The sequence below is a fragment of the Eurypyga helias genome, unplaced genomic scaffold, assembly GCF_000690775.1.
Source record: "Eurypyga helias isolate BGI_N326 unplaced genomic scaffold, ASM69077v1 scaffold1784, whole genome shotgun sequence".
Lineage (NCBI taxonomy): Eukaryota > Metazoa > Chordata > Aves > Eurypygiformes > Eurypygidae > Eurypyga > Eurypyga helias.
This window is the reverse complement of record NW_010248115.1, coordinates 36,121-52,320: the sequence shown is the minus strand read 5'-3', so window position 1 is coordinate 52,320 and position 16,200 is coordinate 36,121. Positions and strand designations below refer to the sequence as shown.

At 41.1% G+C, this 16,200-nt stretch overlaps 1 protein-coding gene across 1 annotated transcript in view; it reads right to left on the bottom strand.

The window, feature by feature from the left end:
* ANKRD17 (ankyrin repeat domain 17) overlaps positions 1–16,200 on the bottom strand; it is a gene marked incomplete at its 5' end in the record, with an annotated part of 52,861 nt that overhangs the window by 24,117 nt on the left and 12,544 nt on the right. The window contains 9 exons of the mRNA XM_010150948.1: positions 434–582; positions 7,236–7,985; positions 9,528–9,630; positions 10,186–10,329; positions 10,778–10,905; positions 11,931–12,018; positions 12,821–12,930; positions 13,313–13,504; positions 13,969–14,206. Coding sequence (XP_010149250.1) covers positions 434–582; positions 7,236–7,985; positions 9,528–9,630; positions 10,186–10,329; positions 10,778–10,905; positions 11,931–12,018; positions 12,821–12,930; positions 13,313–13,504; positions 13,969–14,206 — 1,902 coding nt within the window. The remainder of the gene's footprint in view (positions 1–433; positions 583–7,235; positions 7,986–9,527; positions 9,631–10,185; positions 10,330–10,777; positions 10,906–11,930; positions 12,019–12,820; positions 12,931–13,312; positions 13,505–13,968; positions 14,207–16,200) is intronic.

Genomic DNA, 16,200 nt, shown 5'->3' with positions numbered 1-16,200 from the left:
TCAGTTTCAATTCTTCCCTACATCTGTCATGCTGGGTGAACACTGAACAACAGCTTCAGCCACAACTGGGAGGAAAAAAAAAAAAAAAAGTGCCACATTTTAAGGCTTACTTTTGCCTTGGGATATCAGACCAGAAAACCATTTAATTCTTGTCAGAAGATAACTTTGCTGCTTCTCATAATCACACTGACAACCAAGAAATAAGAAATGCAAGTGTTTAGTCATTCAAAGACCTTAAATTGTTCAGCGAGAGCATAGAGGAAAGTGGGCTGCAATTCTCCAGGGAGTTGTATACACTTTCTAAAAGCAGCAAATCAAGTGTCTAGAACCCAATTCATTACACAACAGAGCTGTTTCCCATCGCTGAATTATTCAGGATGCAGAAGCAGAACAGCTTCAGGCATCTGTGCTGCAGTGACAATTTCAGGCTCACCTGTGCATCGATATCTATAGCAGGGTAGATCGGTAGCATGGCTGAAGGAGAAATGATGGGACTCGGAGTTGGCGTCTGAGGTTGGGAGACAGAAGTTGCAATGCTGTGGGTAGGAGTGTTTGACATGGCAGATGCTCTTCCGCTCACTGCTGTTGAACAGAATAATTACACTTAGTACAAGCAACACCCTTCAGAAGTTTAACATGAGAATAAATGAACAGTGGGACAGAACTCCCTAAAAACTCGATTTTCAGCAGATACGTGTTTTCTACACATTTAACCCAATCTTTGAGTATTTAATTCCCTGAATTTAACAACTATGAAAAAGGTTAACTGTATTAAAATCAAAGAAATAGGTAAGTATCTGACTGGCATGTTTTCTAGAAGCCCACCACCAGAAAAAAAAAATACACCACCCTATTTTTCAACCCAAAGATCTTTCCTTCCACAAGTCAGCCATTGGCAGGACCAGGAGCTCCATACCTTTAGAAGCAGGACTGCAGAGTAAGTCCAAGCAATGGGTATCTATGCCATTTTTCTTAAAACAGTTTGTAGATTCTCATATAAAGGTCTGTCCAACCTTCACCCCCCACCCTTCTGGCCCCCATAAACTTAAAGCGACAGTGCTAGCGTCAGTATGCTCACATGGCAGAACTTGATGAAAACAGAAGTAGAAGCTTCTTAACAGCCATTTTGCAGAAACTTTGGTCAAGGTTGTTAGGACAAGCAAAAGCTAATACCATTTTATAGTTGATGACAGTGTATCGACATGACACAAAACAGCATCGACTGCCACACCTCCCTGAGATTAGTTTCATATATATAATGTTTAAAAGTACAGAGCAAACTTTCTCCAAAGGCTGTTTTAGATTCAAATCTCCCATTCTGTTTTTTCCTTAAGAGAACTCAATTGTTTTCTCCCTGCCTTTTCTCCAGTAATTTTCCAGGTCTTTTTCTGCTGTGATCAACAAAGGATAAAGTAAAGTACTGTACACTCCTCCTGTCAAGTTGACAAAAGCACCTTTAACTGCAAAATGAAAGAAATGCAGTTTCTACATATTGTCAGTGTTCACCCAAGACACACCACTGAGTAACCTCCCGGAACATCAAAATAACGCCCCTTTATCCCCAACTTTGGTTTAATAATCAGTTGTGTCCCTAACTGCCAGTCATCAAGAATTAGCTCCTTTATTTCATTTGAAGTGGGACATTTTTCAACAGATACCACAAAAGTTGTATCATAACATGCCAATTTGGGTACTCTCTCCCCAGAAGGTAGCTATGGTTTTTGTCCACTACTAATTTAATTTCTGGTCTTGCTATACCAAATCCCAGCAAAGAAGCTAATAAATGTCACTGACAGAAACAAAGAAGTCCAAACTTAAATATAAGGTTAATCATGCTTTTTGATTTTTAAGAGTAAATCAAGATTCAAACTCCCCTTGATCTTTTTATCAAAGTGCTTTTTGAAAATTTAAAATTTTATGAGACAAATTACACCAGGTATGGATTAAAAGAAACATACAGAAGTTAAGCAAAAATATTTTTGACGTAAGGTCAGAAACTATGGCCTAAGGAGTTTTGTACAGAGGAGAACTAAGCAATGATAACAAAACATCATTTAGTACAGCATCTAATTTCAGCTTGTCTCATTCCTTACTATGACTGTAAATTAGACGTAACAGCAGTTAAAGCAGCATAGAACAATAATGGAATTATAAAGGATCATGATTCTTAACTCTCACATCTAGTACAAAAGAACTTGATCAAGATAGTAAAGTGGACTGCAAACTATCCAAATATGCTTAACTTGGATGATAGAAAAGCATTGAATAATCCACACATTAATAAAGTTAACTACTGCAGTAGCACACGCGTTACATAAACAGCTGCTAATAATTACTGCTGTAGTCCCAAATATGGGGGCTGGGGAGCATCTACCATATTACAGGAGGCACTACAGAAGTTAAGACTTCAAAAAAGTATAACCAAGGTAGTTAGGAAGGTCCCAATTCAGGTACAGTCTATTTCTTATACCAGTGGTGTTGCAGTGAGGAGAAGAGGGGAAAAAAGGTTTAAATCCCAACACTCCTCTTCCCACAAAGAAGAAAACCGTTATTGTAAAACCCACAGATAAATGGTTTTCGGCGTGTTAGGAGAAGAAAATATGCATGTTGACTTACAGTTCTCATAGGAAATATATTTCAAGTGTGCTTCAGCAATAATTCTTGGATAAATATAGTTCAAATCCATACAGCACATTTCACTGAGAGAGAACATTCGTTTTTATGCTTAATGACTTTGCTTGTATTTATTTCAGTATCACCTGTGCAGAGTTCAATTTTATAATGAGTATGTGAAGGGCAATGAATAGAATCTTTATGGCATCCAAACAAAAACATTTCAAGTTTCCAGTAAGACAAAAGCTTTTCCCAACAGTCTTGAGCAGTGAGAAGAGTAACCAACTGCCTTGATCATCCTATCTCTACACACTGACAGTCAAAGTTTTATCTTTCCCCTCTGCCCCTCCATCTACTCTAATGGACCAATGGTAAAGTTGAACTTCAAGTCTGTACTTCCACACTAAAACATCATTACTTCATGCCTGGGGTAACAAAGTCCTCAAAGCTGGTTTGCTGTTTGAATATTTCAGTATATACATGCCTTGGTACAGGACCAGCTTCCAGTCTTAATTGCATCAAGAAACAAGGTCGAGCTTCTTTGTGAGGATACATCACTGTAAGCACCATTTGACTACTCTAGACCAAGTCTTGTACATTTGTTGGGCTATCAGACAACCACTTCTGTGTTTACTGGTATTATGTGCATAGCTGCTCTATGCATTGATATCTTTCTGGCCATCTCAATTTTCTCTTAGCTTATATGAAAAAAACAAAAGGAAATGCTCATGGCTGCTACTTTCTCCCCCAAGCCCAACCACCTCACCATTCAGAGAGGCATTTGCTTACCAGCACAATCAGGGGAGGAAAGAACAGCCAAGCTGACAAACTGAAACACCTGAACTCTAACACAAGATACTTAACATCTGAGCCAACAGGTTTTATTTTTTCCCCCTCACTGATCTACATATCCTAAATTCAAGGTGTGTCTGGAATAATCCCTGACATTTTGAGAAGGAACACGTGGTGGTTCACACTGTTCCAAGTTTGCTGCTTCCTTGAGTACTTTGTAGTTTCACTAAGTGCTAGATGTTACAAAAACCAAGCACCTTTATAATCCCATTTCATCTTTATATATACCATGAAGTTTCTCTCACTAGTGCTGACTGTGGGCACAGCATCGTTATTCCTCATCTCCTGTAAAGCCAACAGCACATGTACTAAAGAACTGTTCCACGTTACATTGCAAGAAGCCAAGCTGAGGGACTGGAAAAAAAACCTACATTGCAAGACGTGTTAGGTATCTCAGCTTTTTCCACCTTGTTTCAAGCCAACTCAACAGGCTTGTTCCACATCAGTTTATTCTCCCTGCCCCAAATTTCTCTGTAGCACCTTGCTGCTAAAAGCTATGCTCCTGCCACACGCTTCAGATCTACACAGAACACTCGAGATGCATAACGTGCCTTGGATTACAAGAGTCAAAGTTATGCTCTGAATGCAAATCCAAACACACAGCGTTACTTCTACGTACTAACAGGCCCACGGATGAAGCCTGAACGTCACACCCCAACCATCAGTTACAGTCTGAAAGGTGGACTATCACAGGCTCAGTCCCACAAACCCAGATGCCTAGCAACAGATGGAAGAAACTTCGTATTCCAAGGGCAAAGGCCTAAATGCATTTACCCTCCATCTGCAAGAAGAGCGTAACTGTTGCCAGCCACCAACCCTAGTTACACCAGGGCACAAAAGCTCCTGCAAGGGTCACACGTGCAACAGAACCTCCTGATTTTTCTGCAACGCTGGTGCTCTGCAGTTAATTTTTAAGTACTGAGTTTCTGTGAAGAACTTGACATCAGTGCATATTCTTCCTTACATATTATTTTAGACAGAGTTGAAAATAACTAATCCTACAAGGTGGCTTCCAGGAATTATCTTATCAAGCATTTCAAGATTCCTGAGATTTTTGTGAGGCGCTGTTACTGGACATAATCCTTTCAATAGTTACTACTTCAAGTCAAGTTTTTTTTCATTAAAAACAGGCTTTGATTAAAAGAAGTTTATATCCTTAACACGTCATTTAACATATCCAGTGTTTTCCCTGAAGAGTTACATAACTAACCCTAAAAAAAATTCCATATTCGCTACCCTCACAGCAAGCACACAACTCGTTCAACATCTGAAGCTGAAGAGCGAATCTCCTGCTTGTCATCAGTTCCAGCAGGATCAGGAAGGAACCCAAAGTTCTAACTGTAAGATAATTTACTACTTTTTCAACTCACCCTATTCTTCAAGATAATTTACTACTTTTTCAACTCGCCCTATTCTTCAGGAAAAAAAACCCCCACAACCAAACCCCTTAACTTCGTACGGCCCCTCACTGGTTTCCAAGCAAATTGTGCAGAGCTCTGGTAACACCAATTAGCTTCTCCAACCGCAAGGAATCCTACTTTCAAGTCCCAGAGTTGATCCAGCAACAACCTGACCTCTACAGCAGTACCAATGTCTCATGCTCACCACTGACAAATACTAGCATTTGCAGACCTGGCCTTGTACTTCAAACAAGTACTGAAAGGGGGAAAATTAACCTCACTGACTGCAACTAACTAAGCACAGACGTGAACATTAGGTAAAGTTTGCACCATCAAGGTGAGGCTTTGTTTTTGTAACCAGTGCTGCAAGGCACTGCTCTGCGATGGACTAAAGTCTTCTCAGGAAGAGACTTAAATCCATGGGAAGACTCTAGAGGGTTCCTACTAAAGCCACACACAAAGCTCCTGATGTGTATTTAGCTGCTGCTTAAATAGTTTTTTTCTTTCATTAAGCCCATTTCACCTCCACACCAAATTCTGGCAAGTGGTTAAAGCTGGTACTTAGGTTGCATACTCAGTCTGTCTCTGCTCTCCAAAAAAAAAAACAAAAACCCTAAAATTATCCACCTCACAAAATAGCAAAGATGGAATTGCATCTGTACAGCTTTTAGACTTGCTACAAATGCCTTCTGGAGCACAATTCAGACCTCATTCCCAACTGCATGTGTGCATGCACACACGAAAACCTGGGACTAAGTAGTACAAACACATTCACTCAAATGCACGTTGGAAATGACCGACCCTTCCAAAAAGCTGTGCATGAGCATTTGAGTGCACGGCAGATGACCTCAGGTCACAGATTCTTAAGATGTTATAAGCAGTTAAACATGCAACAAGTGTCCTAACTCAACATTTAAGTTACACTTACACACAACTGAAGTGCATTGCACAGATTGTTCGTAAGTAACCAAGATGTGCAATTATCCCATTTCTGGAATGGAGTAGCTAGTAATGTTATGCATCCCAGCAGCTCCAGGTGAGAGAAATATTTACTATCAAGGAATGAAGGATATAGTTTTATCTCCTTTTTCATGCATCAAGTTTGCTTTTTATCCACTGATGTCTCCCAGTCTGTATGTCTAGGCTTCAACTCTAACACCAGATTTTCAGAAAAGAATTTCTCTGACTCCCAGAAGTTTCAGTAATCACTTTGAGGCTTTGCTTGAATCGAGGTTACTCATTTGGTGCCTAATTTTGCAAGTGCTGTTCCAAGTATTTTAAACAATCACCAGCTGGTGTTTTTAGCCATCATCATATCTTCTATTTATACTGCACTGTTACTGTACTCCAGTAATTCTTGCAGTCTATGCAGGACCGCCTCCACACCTCTGGGCTAAAATATGCTTGGAGACCTGCCTTTCCTCTGGGACACACCTCTCATCCCAATATGTTTTACAAAAATGCAAGTACACCAGCTTAATCAAGAATACCTCAGGAAATTTTCATCAAGTGACATGATTTTTTTTAAATACAATATCCTCACAGTTAATCTGTATTCAGCTAAGTACTCAAACTGAGCATTTCAGCAACTGCTTGAACATGGAAAGGGGATTAAGTGCAACTGAAGCAGGTATAAAGGAAACCAACACAAGCACCTCACATCTACAGTATTTAAGACCTGTTTCGTTCTTTTATGTTACTAAAGTTCTTAAAGCACTGATGTCACTGGGTGAAGAACTCTGAAGTGATTTAGAAGAATCTGTAAGGCTAAATTTGCTTTCAGCTGCCAAGACAGCCATTTTTATGAGTACACATTGAAGAGTCACAGAATTACCAACTTACTTTCCCAACAGAAGTAAAAGATGCCAACAGATAGACACTCAAAGGCCAGCTAGAGCAGCTCTCATTCAAAAGACAAGCCTACAGGTTCCTTACACATTGTAGGCTTGATGTGGAACTACGGCTGCTCAAAGCTCATTCTGAGTGCTCCACACCACTTTTCAGTCAGCTAGTCCCAAATACTAACTAGTATCATCATGATCTTGTTCCTGAGCTACAACAGGCCATAACAAAACTGTTAAAACCTAGCACGCACCACCCCTGCCAAAACTATGAAGGATTTAAAAGCACCACTGCTGACATATCAACCTGACAAACAAGCACCAGTTAGCTCAACAAAAGGAAAGGCAACTCTGCAAATTGAAAAGTTAAAACTAGTTTTCTGAACACCTAAAGACAGGGGATGAGTAGGCTAGTGGTACCTGCTGCAGAGCTAGCGGGAATACACAAACACACACACACAAAAAGAAGTGGACATACCCTCAACTGGTCAAGCAAATATTATACCTGCTCATAACAATATAAACCCACCTGCCATGATGTCATCCAGCGTGTCATTGAGCGTCTGAGCAGGGCTGGCTACCATTAACCCTTGCTGTGTTTCTGTCAGTATTCCTTGCCCCAGCCCTGCTAGTTGTGCTTGGCCCAATACTGGCTGTCCAACTATAACACCTTGCAGTTCTGTAAGATTTGCGATGGACCCTGGAGGTAAGGAACCTGCTGCCAGAGGCAAAGCTTGTGGCATCGCCAGAGGCTGAATTGGTGCAAAACCCGTCTGCGCAGCAGCTTGCTGAGGATCATCTTTAAGCAAGATGGGGTCCACTTGCTGTAATCGTGCATAGTCTCCCTCCGAGAGTTGTTCTCCTACCCCAACAGGAGTCAGTAGTCCCAGATGCTGGCAAGACTGTTGCTGCTGCTGGAGCTGAATTCTTTGCGCTTTTACCTCTAGATATTGCTTTTTTAGCTGCTGCTGAGTTTTCAGCTGTAACTCTCGCTCCACCTTCTGCAGCTCCTCCAAAATCTTTTGTTTCTTCTGAATTTGTTCCTCTCTCGTTTTGTTCAGCTCCTCAATCTTCTCTTTGGTGAGCTGGTCAGCGTGTGCCAATTCCAGGGACTGCAGCTGAGCGTTCTTCTCTATGGCTTCTTTTATCCTCTGCTCCAGCTCTGTCAACTTGCCCTGAGCCTCTTCTACAATGCTCTCTGGAGACTGATTGGTGATGTAACCCTGTACATCCTGGTTGTTTGCTGGCAAATGACTGCTGGACTTTTGTTTAGAAGCAGCTGTGTGAAAAAGAAACCCCCTCAGAACCAATGGAAGTGCATACGAATGGCATCCTCATTATAGAGCTACTGTTGGGATGCTAAATGGCCGGTTATGCACCAAGACACAGCACCCACAGAAGGTCAGCGTGCACTGTATAAGGCCCTCAAAGAAAACCCCATCTTTCGCTATCAATTTTAATACAGCAGTCAGAATGCAATTTAACAGTACAGATTACTGCGCATACATTCCAAATAACCCTGCGCTACATTGACATATTTACTCCAACAATTGTTACACTTTTGCCAAATGAAGCCATGGTCTCAAGAGCCGCTGTTACCAAGTGGTACTACAAGATAAATGGAAACAAAAAGAAAGAATATGCTGTCTCTACGTGATGCTTTGCGTCTCGTATCGTATTAAGACATAAACGTATGGTTACAGCCCTGAAGCACAGCAAAAGTGATGTAAAAACACCTCGAAGGGCAGGTGACTTGCTCTAGGCCACCAGGTTTGTGGATAACTCAGTATGTTTTAGGAAGCGCTACACTTTCTAGGACTACCGAATCCTTTCGCTACAGGTATCCAGCTTTGCTCAGTTGACAAACAGTGCTAGAACCCAGGATAGTCATTTATATTTAACATGATCTAACAGGGTATGTTTAGCCACATTTTATCCATAGCAGACATGATTTTGCCTGTGTCAAAACTCAGCTCTGTGCCCAGGCAAGGCAAATATTTCCGCCTTCCTGTAAGAATGAGCGATGGACTAATCCAATTCATCTTTTATGAAGAAGTCCACAGTAACACAGCTGACATGGTCTGCCATACCGGTTGGAGAAGGAACAAATGTTTAATTTTGAAGGGCGAAAGGCAAATCAAAACTCAGGATTTGAGTCAGTGGAGGTGCCCAGTTTCTTCCAGTCATGCTCGCTGCATTTCCAGAACAATACAAGTGTACACACAGTATTAATTTTATGACATGCACGCCTGTATTTGCACTACTGCTGATCCTTGATAAAAAAAAAGTTTTGGAAGAGAATTCTTAAGTAGAGAAAGCGTTAAATGTCAAAAAGGCGATATCAAAATAGATGCAAATTTAGTCCTAGGAGGACCTGAGCCACATCAAATTAAATATTTTATAGCATAAGAAATTCCGCCTTCAGTCAAATTAGTCAAACCCACTCCAAGACTACTATCCTGAGGAAACACAAGTTATCAAAGCAACTACAATATGGAGATTAACATTGTTTTTACAGCTTCCATTATCAAATTTATATAGGCTTCTGGGTGACATTTTGCATTAGTCCAGTATGTTAGACTAATATATATTTTAACATAGTTACTTAGGCAGATTTCTTGACACTTTATGATTACAGGGTTAGATGACTGATACTTCGTAGTTGGCAGATAAACAATCCTAAAAAAAAAAAATAAATTGCCGTTTCCTTGACTGAATCCATAAACACTCTTCATAGGAACACTACTCTGCTAGATGCGCAACCCTCTGTCTTCTACCTGGGAAGGATATTTAAAAAATAAGCTCCAGAACTAAGACTGACCTTTATTTCTGATGGGAAGGGTTGTGGCGACATTAGCAGGGGGTTTGTCAGGCTCCTGGGGTGGGACGACCATGGGCAGCGCCTGCACTGGTACACGAGGAGCCTAAAACGTTGGATACTAACAGATTACTTTTCTCATACTCTAATCTAGTTATAATTCAATAGAAGGTAAACAAGACCTGTTAGAACAGCAGACTTCGATGGTAACTAGTAACATTCAAAACATTTTTTTTAAAACGCTGAGTTCAGTAGTTAACAATTTGAGATCATCTGACATCTATATACTTGGTATTTTTAACTTAAGAAACTACTTGGCAACCAATACTCATCTTGGCATGGTACCATGCTGTACTATGGTAAAGCAAATACAAACCACAACGGGCTACGAATATAAATCTGCAAAGCAGACTCCTTAAAACAGGCCTTTCCACTTGCTGGGGTTTTTTTTCCCTCATCATTTTTTTCCACTTATATTCACAGAGCAGTGAGAACAATGAAAGCAATACACAGTGAAACTGAAAGACTCTTCACTGTTTTCACAACAGGCCAAAGTAATTTTCAGTGCATTCACCTACAGTTCAGTAGTTCATGAAATGTGACTCTTCTTATATTTCAACTCTCCCCACAAATCCACAGACAAACAGCCCTTCAATCTTACCCTATTCAAATCATGGGATGGTGGGGTCAGCTGAGTAGCATCAGGTGGAGGAGCTGAAAGCAAGTTGTTTGGGTAATCTAGAAGGTAACAAACCACACTGGTATGACCGCCTTTTGCTGCCTCTATCAACATAGTTGATCCATCCTAAAGAGAGAAACATCACAGTATTAGGAAAATGCATCACCAAAACATAACATGGAAGCATTTTGGGAGACACAACACAGTAGATTTTACAACCGTGTTAAAAACGTGCAGTAAGACCACATCTAAACTTAAGAACTCTTATGTATCTCCAAGAAAACTAGTAGCTTTTACTACTTTCCTTCCTTTTCCAGTTATGAACTTAGAGCTGGAGCACAACCTTCACATTCATGGTCATCAACAGACCTGCACTCTTCCCAACTAACTTCTGTAAGTACGTTCACGACTAATGCCTGTTTTTGGAAACACCAGCTTCTGCACCTTACACACACTGAAATCGTGACGTGTTGGTTCAGCTTCAGAGAATATGAAGCGAGGGGATTCACCTGGGTATTGTAGTTTTAAGATCAAGACTACTTCAGAGGGGAAAAAAGGTAGTAGGGTGACAAACCTTCAATCTGTGCGTAGGATCAGCACCATGAGCTAGCAGTAATTCCACAACTGCCAAATGACCTCCAGCACAGGCCAGCGACAATACTGTATGATCGTTGTTAGCTGTGGTCCTATTCACATTTGCTCCTTCAAAAATAGAGGGAGAAAGATTAAAGACACCAACTGATTCTCTTCTACCCAAAGCGACAGGAAGTTAGCTTTTTCTTAAATATGAAAACGTAGTTCTCCGTGGCTGCAGACTTACCACTGATAAATTAAGATGAGCAGTCAACTCTTGCTATCATCATAAGACTATTTAATATGGCAGTCACTAAACCCAAGGTCTTAAAAAAGCTGCCTAATGGCTTTAAAGGAAATTCAACTCAGCACATACGGCTCCAAAAAGATAAGTAACCCTACCTGGACTAGCACTCCAAATTCGCTGTTCAAATGGCTACGTTGCTAAGCATGGAACATCACACAGTAGGCAAACCTATTGCTTTTGAGTTTGCCAACAACTGTACCTCTTAAGAAATATAAACATGACAAAAAACCCACAAATGCCAAGATCCAGCACACAGATACATGCATTTTAGCATCAGCAAGCAGATGACTAATTGCAGCTCTCCTTTTCTTCTACAATCTACACAGGTAAGATTACACCACACTGGAAGCTTTAAGCCACTCCTGTGCCATACAAGGAAGGCACTAGGAAAGTCCTTCAGTATCAGCTCAGGAGAGAAAAAACAGCCATTCCAAACTCTATCAACTCCATGCATTTAACAGGGAAGTAAGGCCAGAGCTGATAATTCTGACAATACAAAGCAAGTTACAGTCAAAACCTGGAAACAAACAGGCACTTGAAGCTGAACTTCTGACACGGCAGTGCTCAAAAGCTGCATCAGGAGCACAGAAATACCCAGTAACCACTACTACTGTTGCTGCTTCTCCTAAGAATTAGACTGAAATGTGACTGTTTTTAGAAGTATCTGCAGCTCCCACTAATCTCCACAGAAACCAGAGGTGATCATCACGTGCCTAGTTTGAGAATCAATGACCTGCTTTGGTTAAAACATGTGAAACAAACCCAAGGAAGTTCCACTAGTACTGACTCGTTGGTAACTTCAAGCATTTCTAACAGCAAGAAAGCCAAAATGTTTTTACACTCTTACCTTTGCTAATCAGGAACTGAACAGTGCAAACATGACCTGCCCTTGCAGCTTTCATGAGAGGAGTTCTTCCACCTTCTGATTCATGCTCCTAGAGCAGATAAAGAAAGGCTTAAAATTCAAAATTCAGTAGTAGCACATGTAAAAGGATGCAATTCAGCCTGGTGGGTTTTTCTGAATGGAAAGCCACCAGACACAGAAGATCCCTTTTTACTACAGACAAAATTTAAGTAACATTTGAACAGAGGTTTTCTTGCAGACAGATGAAACAATCTACCTACCTTTGTATGGGCCTAAGACTCCTGAACAAGAAGCACTCAAGCACACGATGGGGATTTTAGTTAAACGTGTTCAATCATGCTTAACTTCACTTTTTTTATAACATACCGGTACTGGTACAAGCCTACTGCAATGTAAAAATCAGTTCACCCCCATCATCTTAATTCCATTACAGCACATCAAATGGATCACATCAGACCAGAACTTTTAACTGTTTGCTGCTTAAAGAACAGAATGAATTGGCAGATCCACGCATTAGCCCATAATCAGTTCAACAATCCAAAGCTGAACACCATTCAGGACTGCACATGACAAAAGAACAAAATACCCTATTTTTCTGTACAAGCAGACTTGAATGGCTTGGAAATGCTTCAGACAAAGGCCAAAGTACTACAACTGACATAAGCGCTTTCAGTTAACTAAAAGGCCTAAAATGCATTAGAAAAACAGCACCAATTACCACTTAGTTAAAAGAAAAAGGTTAAAAGAATTTGAATACAACTATAACAACAGCAAACTCACCAAGTTTTCAGTGATGAACTCATGACATAAAAGTGAATAAATGTCAATAATTTTATTTCCCAATTAAACTTTTTAAGAAGGCAATGACTTACCAGATCTGCACCTGCCTGAAGTAAGACATCTGCTACATCAGTATGGCCATTTTCACAGGCGTATGTCAGCGCTGTGTCACCCGTTGCTGTTGTTGCATGCACATTAGCCCCTGCAGCGGCAGGAACAAGCAGGTAAGCTTTATGAAGTTCATTACAGAAAACACACAAGCCCCTTCATAATCATTACTAGATCCGATAGAGCATTTTTAACTTCCCCCTTCCAAAACAGCATCTAGGAAATGGACAACAATCATACTGTAGAGGAATAACAAAACCTGAACATCAGCTGTAAGTTCAGTTCTAAGTGGGTTTACATCAACATAATCTTCAAAAGCTAAATTAGGATCCCACTAGTAAATTATTTAAGGTTCCACAAACTTTTGAGGTCAACTTCAAGAAGCTGCTAATGAAAATATAATGAGTGTGGAAAAAGGTATCTTTCTCTTAAGGTTACATTATGGCTCTACAAAACTTAAGAAAATCACTCCTTACCTGCAGCTAATAAATATTTAACTAGCTCCAAATGACCCTCTTGAGCAGCTTCCATCAAAGGTGTGGAACAACCAAGCTCTATGTCAGCTCCTGCTTTGATAAGAAAATCAGCAACCTCCAAAAAGCCTCCACAGCAAGCCAGGGTTAGCGCCGTTTCTTGCGTCTCCTCTGTTTGCGCATTGATGTTTGCCCCTTCAAAACAAACAAAACACCAAAACCACACATACATCAGAAAACACTACTTACTGAAACCAGTGTCAGCAGACAAAGCCATTTCCTGATGCACAAGGCATGTACTTATTATGTATCTCACTTCTAGAGCTGCAGAAATTCTCTTCTAAAAATCACGCCCTATTCAAAAGGCAGTATTTCAACTTCATCTACTGTGGAACCCACTCTAAGGACCTCAAAGCACTTCTCTACAGCTTTTCAGCAACAGCACCACCTCAAGATAAGCCAAGGTCATCATGCAGAGTCCAAGTTACCCAAATGACATTACCCCATGTCTCTGAAAAACACAAGCTTGTCCTGAACAATTCAGAATAACTAAACCAGTACAGGAAAGGATATTTTGCTGAAAACAAACAAACAAAAGAACACAAGAAAACCCACCCACAAAACACACCCCACTAACTGCATCACATCAAAATAGTTACCTTGACCAAGTAACAGTGCCACCATCTCTTCATGGCCTTCTCTAGCTGCTTCCATGAGCGGTGTGTATCCTTCATCATTTACCTCTTCCAGGTTAGCTCCACGTTCAATTAACAAAGCTGCCAGTTCGACATGCCCACCACAGGCTGCCAAAGTCAGTGGAGACTCAAAAGAGTCAGCAGGCATGTTCACCTGAGCTCCGCTGTCAAGAAGTAATCGTGCCACTTCCACATGGCCATCCTAGGAATTCAAAAAAACATGAGTAAAAAACCATCAAAATAGAAAAATTGCTCCTCTTCCCCAAAGCTTTTGGCAGTCACTGACTTAAATTCCCCTCAGAAGACGCAGAAAGCAAGACGCACGTAAAGAAGTCCAAAATCATAATGAAACTTGCTTAACAGTTTTCCTAAATATTCTTCCTAAGTGTCTGGATGAAGGCTAACGATCTACTGTTCAACAGGCACCTGAAAAAAGAAAGCAAGTATGTTTTACTGAGTATGCTGACTTCAAAACTGAAGTGTTGTGAACCCCATCTCAAACTTCCCTACTGACAGTGCAAGTCACAAGCTGGTTACCTTCTTCACATCAGACTCAAGTGTTTGGGATCAGCTTGGGTGGGGTAGGGGGGCAGAGAGGAAGAGGGAATTTTGCTTTAAATTCAACATGCCATTGCATTATTTGTTAAACACTGTGTATTTCTGCTATAAAAAACACATGCCAGGAATACAGTTCATCCTCATGTCCATGTCCAAGCTATTAGTGTCTCAGAGTATTTACATTACAGATTCCCAGCTTTTGGGGGGGGAGGCGGAAGAGAAGACAGTGTTTAACAATTTTGCTTCCTTCCTTTCCTAAAAAGAAGCCGTGCACAATTACACTGCTTGCCTCTTGGCTCCTGCAAAACTACTTCACTCACTGCTCACTTTAAAAGCAGAGTTTGGACTTAAGTTTCTCCCTCCAAGAGAAAAGCCCAAACAAGACCATTCCTCAGGTGTTCCTCATACATCACAGGAGCCACCTGAACCACAGCCTTCCCTTGGAAGGATTCTCCAGGCACCATTATCATGCTGCCAAACTCGTTTTACCAAAACACAGCTACTAAGCATGCTTTCTCCCTTTAGAAACAAAGTATTTCAGCATATGATCTCTGCTCTGTTTTCACTATGCCCTAAGTTCAGGAAATATTTCTAGTGGCTTTTCAGCTACATGTTTACACTGGAGGCCTGACAGTGACATATCCAACTGCCATTCAATCCTGCTTCTGTTTAGATAGAAGCAGACACCAGCTTGGTCACTGCGGTCCAACAGCAGCACAAACCCCCCTCAAGATGGTTTTCTCCATGAGGAAATGGTCATCATTCCAACTTGGAGTAACCATAACGGGAAATGTTCTGACAAAGAACACAGGTGGGCTGCACAGAAAACAACCAGCAGCTTATCAGAACACGAAGCAATCCCAAAGTTGTCACAGAACAAGGTAAGTCCCCCTTCATCACAGATTAACTAACAAGAGGCAGCAAATTGCAGCCGTTGCCATTCTCACCAAGCTAGAAACCACAACCCCTAAAAGCTCTTTTCCAGTCAATATACCAAACTGCATCTGACATTTTTATGCTTCATTTTCTTAAGTGTTTTATGCCTCCTTCTGATATCCAGGGAGCAAACCACGATTTCCTCTCAGAAAAATATCTAGGACATTAACTAGGACATATTCACCTTTTATATGAAATGACAACACTATTTTAGGGAAAAACTCCAAGACTCCATAAAGAATCTTTCCTCGGGGAAATGCAGACACAGCGCCTCAACCATGAGGCTCTGGCAAGACAGCTCACTAATCATCCCCGATCCACGGCTAGTATGGCAAACAGCAGCATAAAGCTATTCTTCAAGGCTTCTTATATGGGCCAAGCAGCCTTCAAAATAACTGCTCGCATTTAGCCATAGCAGGAAATTTTATCCTGACTTCAACAGACCTTGCAATGGGGTAGTGCTCTTCAGCTCTTCCACAGCAGCTAGAAAAAGCCTCTGAGTGGAGACCAGTAACGAGCGGCGCTCCTCAGGGGTTGGTGTTGGGACCTGTACTGTTTGACATCTTCGTTAGTGACATGGATGATGGGATCGAGAGCACCCTCAGCAGGTTTGCTGACGATGACACCAAGCTGTGTGGTGCAGTGACACGCTGGAGGGAAGGGATGCCATCCAGAGGGACCTGGACAGGCTGGAGAGGTGGG